The sequence below is a fragment of the Lates calcarifer genome, linkage group LG17, assembly GCF_001640805.2.
Source record: "Lates calcarifer isolate ASB-BC8 linkage group LG17, TLL_Latcal_v3, whole genome shotgun sequence".
In the NCBI taxonomy this organism is placed as follows: Eukaryota; Metazoa; Chordata; class Actinopteri; family Centropomidae; genus Lates; species Lates calcarifer.
The window spans coordinates 16,642,391-16,649,793 of NC_066849.1; the positions used below are offsets into that span (position 1 = coordinate 16,642,391).

General features: G+C 40.7%; 1 protein-coding gene across 1 annotated transcript; it reads right to left on the reverse strand.

The window, feature by feature from the left end:
• Positions 1-336: 336 nt before the first annotated feature.
• nppc (natriuretic peptide C) lies at positions 337-3,995 on the reverse strand. The gene is made up of 3 exons (XM_018673065.2): positions 3,749-3,995; positions 2,325-2,619; positions 337-876 (listed from the first exon to the last, which is right to left on the reverse strand). The coding sequence occupies exons 1-2, from the start codon at positions 3,839-3,841 to the stop codon at positions 2,347-2,349; spliced, it is 366 nt and encodes a 121-aa protein (XP_018528581.1). The 5' UTR covers positions 3,842-3,995; the 3' UTR covers positions 337-876; positions 2,325-2,346.
• Between the last annotated feature and the right edge of the window lie 3,408 nt (positions 3,996-7,403).

Here is a 7,403-nt window from a genome sequence, read left to right on the forward strand (position 1 = left end):
CATATTGATTACCATTCATCCATCTCCAGCTCTCTGAAGTTCAGGTCAAATGCAGACAAAATAAATGAACTATTCAACTGAGTGTTATCCAGAATAATTATCTCTGAGTATTGAATATGAAAACTCACATTACTGGAGTAGATGCCATTCCTCAGGTTGGCATTTTACTGTTACATGTTCCCTTATTGATGAAGAAAATTTTGTTACACTCACTGAAGAAATCTTTTCAAAATCTGAACTGTATAGTAACTAATAAGCTGAAAAGAAGGAAGTAACTGCTCAGTAACTAGAATTTCCTGGTTTCATTGCAACATAAAACCCAGAGAGGACACATGCAAGTGCACATGGAATGTTCTTTTTATCATTTTTGAAAACATTTACAACTATGAGACAAAAAGAAAAAAGTTACAAACAGAATTGACCTGCAGTTTGCGTCCATTTTCAAAATGTTACATAAATAAAACTCATATTTATAAATATCTCTTTTTTTATAAACATATAAATAGTTTTTTTTAAACATAAATACATTTATGCAGGGGAAGATGAAGTACATGAATGTACAGCAGCAGCAACAATATACAGCTTTGCAGTTTGTAGTTTTTATACCTTTGCCCGCCATCTTGTTGTATGCATCTGTGTTTGTATCTGTTGACCATTTTTTATGGTATACATATATGTATATATGTATATATACCTGCATATTTATCATATATATATTTATATGAGGGTTTTGTAGCATTGTCATCTCAGTCTTTGTTTATGCTGGTCATGGTGACTTTCGTACCGAAAATCTGTCACTTGGTGAGTTGTTCTATTTTCCCCCCTCAGGTGAGAACAAACGGAACCTTTCTTTGTCCAAACCCATCGTCCAGAGATCTAGAGAAAGACACGAAAAGGGAGAAGTAAGGTTAGACTACGCTTCAAACACAAGTTCCTTTTTTCAGTGATGTGTGATGTCTATACTTCAGTCTCCCACCATTCTGGGAATCTCTGAAAATGTACTTGTCGGATTTAAGGTCAGTTTAAATACTCTCCCTGACTCTTCACCTAACCATTTCACCTCTGACAAACTTATGTCCAACACAGACTTTCACATTTATGATGCACACACTGCAGCCCGTTGGGGAGGAGAGATGGGTGTCAACAGATGAAAAACATGCACACTCATTAAAGTTAGTCACAAAAATTACACTCCCCCATCAGGATTTTCACAGTTTGCCACAACCACAAAAAAAGGCCTCAAGCCTCAGGACTAATTGTGCGTCACCTAGCTTCCTCATTACTTCATTCACCTCCGCAGCCCCTTTGTTGTTTTTGTTCAAATCCCTTGGGTAAAAGGGAATGGGTTTCCCAGAAAGGGTCCCCGGCCACCGCAGGGTGCTGTGTTTTCAAGTGTGCATGTAAATGCGTGTGGGTTTGCCTGTCTGCGTCCCCACTTCCTTCCTCCATCTCTCCTTCTCTTAAACTTGATGTATTCTTCTTGTTCTCTAGATGAAGCAGATGGGACCATTCATGATGATGTGCATAAGTACAAGAGTGGACTTCCTAAATACCCACTGGACAGTTTCCCATGCATCAGTGTACATCAGTCTAAGTGGGCTTTCCTGCTGTCTTAAGGGGGTGTCCCCACTGCTAAACCCAGTTTTTCTGATAGTGAGGAGTCAGCTGAGGTTAATGACATGTAGCTGAATGCGTAGTGCTTGATGTGATTCTTTCCATCAAACCGCCCTTTGACGCAGACCGATGAATCAATCCCATGACAGAGCACAGCCATGCATGGTCATGAATCCCTGCTCCCTGTACTGTATATATTTATATATGCTACTGTGTATAAACTGAAAGTGTGGATGCAAAGCAGTGTCCTGACATGACATCAAGAAACATGATCTTACTTGAAAATGATTTCTTCCTTAGTTCTGTATTTCTTGCTTGCCCCCCCCCCTTCCTTCCGTCCTTCCTTCCTCCCTCCCTTCCTTCCCTTGATCCCTTTTCTCCATCTATATGCTACACCCATTACTGACCTTTGATTACACAGAAAACGGCTTTAGATTTTTTTTCACTTTCATCCCTCTGTTCAGTATCTTGGTTCTTTTCTTCCATCTGTCACTTCAGGCTATTTAACCATTGACAAACTGGACATGTATTTTCTTTCAGTACTTACTTCATATCATCCATTCATTCTTTTTTTTTTTCTGTCCTACCATTCTTTTGCTCCATCCTCCCTTCCTCCTCCCTATCTTGCCACCATTCCTTATTCCATTTCTTCACTCCCCCCGAGTCTATCTAAGACTGAGTTGGGACAGTGACACGAAAGGACCACTCACCAATCACAGCGCTGCTCCGACCCTAGCAGCCCATGCCGCTGATGGTTCCTATCCTGTCCATCTTGTGTCCGAAGCAGCCACTCCGCGACGTGGAGCCCCCTTTCTTGTTTCCCGATTTGTGTCTCCTCGGCGCGGGTTGGTCGTTGAGGAGACGAGCCCACATGCCTCTGGCACGGGTGTCCATGCGTAAATCTCGCAGTAACCGTATCCGGGAGCGCACAGCATCTAGCCGCCTCTCCCTCTCCTCCGACTCCAGAAACTCCGCCAGCTCCTCGCCCAGCAAACTTCTAAGAGACTGGGAACAGAGATAGAGAAAATAAATAAAACGATGTCTCCCTAAGGCGAGTGCGTTGTGCAAAGAGATATGGCTTTCGATAAAAACTGAAATACATGCTTGGTGCTTGTTTGAGCAGAGCAGCCGCTTTGCATAACGTTTGATCTTGAATTGAGGAAAGCCTCAGCTTGGTTACATATTTTAGCAACTCCAAACACCGTGCGCACTGGCCCAGAGGAAAATATTTAATGATTTTTGGCCATTTTTTTTTAAAGCACGGCGCTGTAGGACTGACTGAGACGGACAGTGGTTCTGTGTGGCCAAAAAGTTTTGGACATGATACTACTGTTATTCGATTCAAACCTCAAAAGAAATCTTTAACATCCTTAATTTCCTGTGAGGTTCGTGAACTTTTGCATTTTTATTATATGTAAAGGTCAGCTCTGAAACTTCAGACATCGCTGTTAACCCTCAGTTAAGAGTCATATAAGACAGGTGCCTGTAGCCCGCTCCTCTGGTCCGAACATTGTGGCATCAGCATGCAGTCATCCTAAATTGTAGCCATGTAAGATACTAAACCAAAATTCTTATTTCTGAAGTTTCGTTCAGTTGAGGCCATTTGTGCAGCAGACTTGTAGTTTAATTCTAGCAAACAGTTGGAAAAATATTGATTCCAAGATGAACCTTAACAGCTTCATCCTGAAAAGTCGTTCGTTTTATTGCTTAAAAACCTTTTTTATTAGAATGATTTCAGCCTAAGGCTTAAATGTCTTTTTCTATTAAGTACTTGTCACATTACTTCAATGTGCCCTTAAATACAAAAACTTACAAATGATGCTGGAGAGCAAAAATACGGTTTTTATGGTGTCTCATCCCGATAGACATCATTGAAACATGCTGTCTCCTTAGAAATAAAGTGCCAGAAAAAAAAATTTGCTTGGAAGTTTTAGATTCAGAGAGTGGAAAAAATTGCCTTCACTGAATTGCTAGGCATGACTGAAATTATGAAATATGATGCGTAAAACAAACAGTCTTGGGCGCCTGAACCACAGAACAGCTGTTCACTCTTGAGGCAGCGCTCAGCTCCCATCAACTAACAGTGCGAAGCGTCAGTTCTCAGCATTAAGAATATAAGTTAACTTCTTCTTACCTTCTGCTGCGTCTGAGATAAAGGTTTCGCCCCCATCCTTACTGAAAGCAGGGTGACTATAAGTCCACAGGCTACCAAGTACGACAAGTTCATTTTGACAAGTCTTGTATTCTTTACGAGATTCCTCTACGCTGAAGTTCAGAAACAGGGACGGTTAACAGCAGCCAATCAGCTGTTAAACATAAGAGGCTTCAAGTCCGTCCTTTACTCCAAAGCTCCTCAAGTGCTCCTCTAACTCTGTGTATTAGTCCTCACCGCTTTATAGCCAGCCCATGGTGATGTCATGACAACCTGCGTAATGGTCCTCCTTCCTCGCCAGCCGCCTGTTTTCTCTACCTGCCTCTGAGCACGTCATGTCAGGGATTAATTAAATGATACAAGCTCCGGTCATCGGGGGCTTTAGGAGGAAACAAGATAGGCTATGAGCGTTTAAAATAATAATGATAAAAAAAAAAACTTTTAGACCTCTGGCTGGGATGCGGCAGCTGAAATCGAAGGTGGTTTCAAAGGCTGCGCGTTAAGAGCTGAAGAGCGACTTTGGCAGGGAAATGACTTCTACGATGCCAGCCGCCTGCCCCTGCGAAGCATCTTAACAAGTCATATATTCTGCTCTGCGACTGAGAGTGACATATTCTCTTGATGGAACCTGTGAGAACTCAAATTGTGCCAGTGGAATTAAATGATTTAACTTATATTCAGAGAAGTTTCAGGAATTCACAAAGATCAAGTGGAGTTTTCTTAATCTAAACACTTTCTTGAGAATATTGCCAATATGTGAAATTGTACCAGGGAGAAATGGATATGCCTTTGCATCATTATAGCCCCACCATTAAAGAAAAGTTAGATCTTAACTCTCAGTGTGAAACTGGATGAAAATAAATATGTTTTTTTTTTCTGTTTGCAGAGAAGTAGAGGTGCAGTTTATCCCGTTTATCCCGAATCAGATTCAAGCATCGGTGCGCAAAGAGATTACTGGAAACCTGACCTGTTGACATGTGACTGTGATACAATGAGTCACAATAAGCAAGAAGCCACATCATAATGGAATTAGTAACGCGTCTTGATGAGGATGACATTACTTCGTTAGATACGTGATATCTCGGATGTTATAGCTTTGGGAGATCTTGTTGGTTTTTATTGCAGCGAGACCTATCGCGTCGCACCAGGTACTTGGTTGAACCACAGAGGAAAACAGACACACGCTGCAGCTGAGGCTTCTCTGAGGCACAGCCTTACAGTGTTGAGTGTTTTGACTGAAGTCGCCTTGGATGTGTGTGTGTGTGTGTGTGTGCGTGCCAGCCACCTGGCCACACACAAAAAGAAGGCTGATTTGATAGAGACTCGTTTGGTAAGTATAGTTCTAACACAGAAACAGACACTTGAACCCTATATTAATAGTATTAATGGTAATTACTCCTACAGTTTCAACCTGGAATACATATTGCATCAATTCCTAGGTGTTTACTGCACAATAAAGGTCCATAACATAACCTTTTGAAGCCTGGTGATATAAAACCCTTTTCTCACTCTATTTTTTAATTGCAAACCCCCCCCCCCCCGAAAAAAACCTTTCTATAGCACCACAAAGGGCATGCCAGTCTTTCATTTCAGCTATAAGCTTTTCTGAAAAATTCTTTGTTGCACCAAAGAGGTCTGGTCAGAAGAACTTAAACTTAGTTTTTACCACAGTGGAGGCCAGGGGGTACAACTCTTAAGACCCTAACACTGACTCTTAATTACCTCATGACAAGAATGCGTTCATCTGAGGCTTTAAAATAATATCATTTAAGGTTAGGAGGATTATATTATATTATATTGACACATTTAACAAATTTAGATAATTCCATTTAAATGCAGTGTTTACAGTGTCACCCAGAGCAGGAGTGTTTTAGAAATGTCTTAAAATAAGTTGCTGTTGTTATTTAACTGGTGTCAGGAGATTGACACATCACTGAAGAACCTCACCCTACTGAACAACTGATCCACTTGTTTTAAGAGAATGATGTACACACCTTAAGGTGAAACAAAAAGCCATCAAAGTCATCAAAACAGTCATTTCTTGCAGTGTGGAGCAGTCTGGGTCCTGCAGAGCAGAGTTGCAATCTCAAGCAGCACCATCTGTTTTGGAACACAGAGTGGCAGTATTTGCTGTGCCGAAAAGTGAATACCCCTTGTAGTCGCATGTTTACTGGATCAATACCATCCTGTAAAAATAAGTCATTGGTCACAGCAAGTCACGAGTGTATAAAAATCCCAATAAGAATGGGTAGAGCAGATTAAGGCATATACAATGTAACACCAGAAAATCAATAAATGCCTAATTTTCTATGTGATGTATAATGTTTGTCTTACTACTAGAGTTTTACCAGCCTTAAAGCTTGAATCTAGAAGTGCATTGCGTGTTACATGACAGACAGCATCAGTGAGGTTGCCCTTGACAATCACTTGCTTAGACCTTTATATTTATGTCAGTCATTACAACATACATTGCTCTCTTTCTTTGGTTGCACATCAGGGCATGACTGATAAGGATAACTGTCTCTTACTGTATGTGTTAAAGCTTACAATAAATGTCTATGATCTTATTATTGTTCAGTTTTTTTGTCTTCTTTCTGCTTTGTTTCTCAAAGAATGACACGATTGGCCCAATATCTGATATTTACTGCAAGAGAAGGCCACAAGAACACACCCTTTGTAAGTTTTCTCTGTCACCAAACATAGTTTCTTCCCAGGAGCAGGTGATGGCGATCACAATACAAGAGGTTATAATATGCCCCCGAGCAGTGCTGCTTCTTCAGGGCAGTCTAGACACTACAGTCAGTGAAAACAACAAGACGGTCCAGCTGGGCTGGGGCTAGCTGGTTAGCATGCTAACTTCAGTACAAAAAAATAAGGGATAGATCCAGAAGCAAAATAGATACAGCTCTTGGCTGAAGCTCTTGAATGAAGTTTGATGCTGAACTCTCAATGTTTCTTTTAGACTGGCAAGTAAAGAGCTGTTAATGCTAATGGTGGTTTTATAGTGATGGCAAAAATGTACAAGTAGTTCCTTTAAAAACAAAAACTGCATCCTAAGAACTGTTCCCAGTTACGTGTTATGGGACAGGAGACACACATTATATTGTTGCAGTGTAATGTAAAAAGTTGTGTTCATGTCTGACAAATGTTTAAAGAGAGACAAAAAGATTCAGACAGTTTCCCAGCTGTGGTTAGCGACAAAAGTGGCACATCTTCAGTCTGTATTATTGGGGGAAAATCATGTATCTGCACAAGTATATTATATTATATAATATAATATACTTGGTATGGACCAAATCACATGTCTCTCTCTTGCCCATAAGTAATATTTTCTTCTTTTGTCTTCTTCATTGTCACTGTTCTACAGCAGTTCGTGTTTCTGCACTGCACTTCTAAGAGATAGTTTCTCAATGAAACAATGTGTTGTCCTGCTTGTAATTCTTTGATTAAGTTTGAGTTTTAGTGGCTGGCGCTCTTTTCTTCTGCCTCTGCTCAGCCATGGTGATTATCGTCACCCAGCTCTTCTATTCATTCCTGTATACCCAGGAATAACTAGAAGAATTGCTGGGCAGAATTTTCCCAGGAAAGAGCAACTAGACACTACAACAACAGACTCAAAACCTCTCGTGAAGTGGGA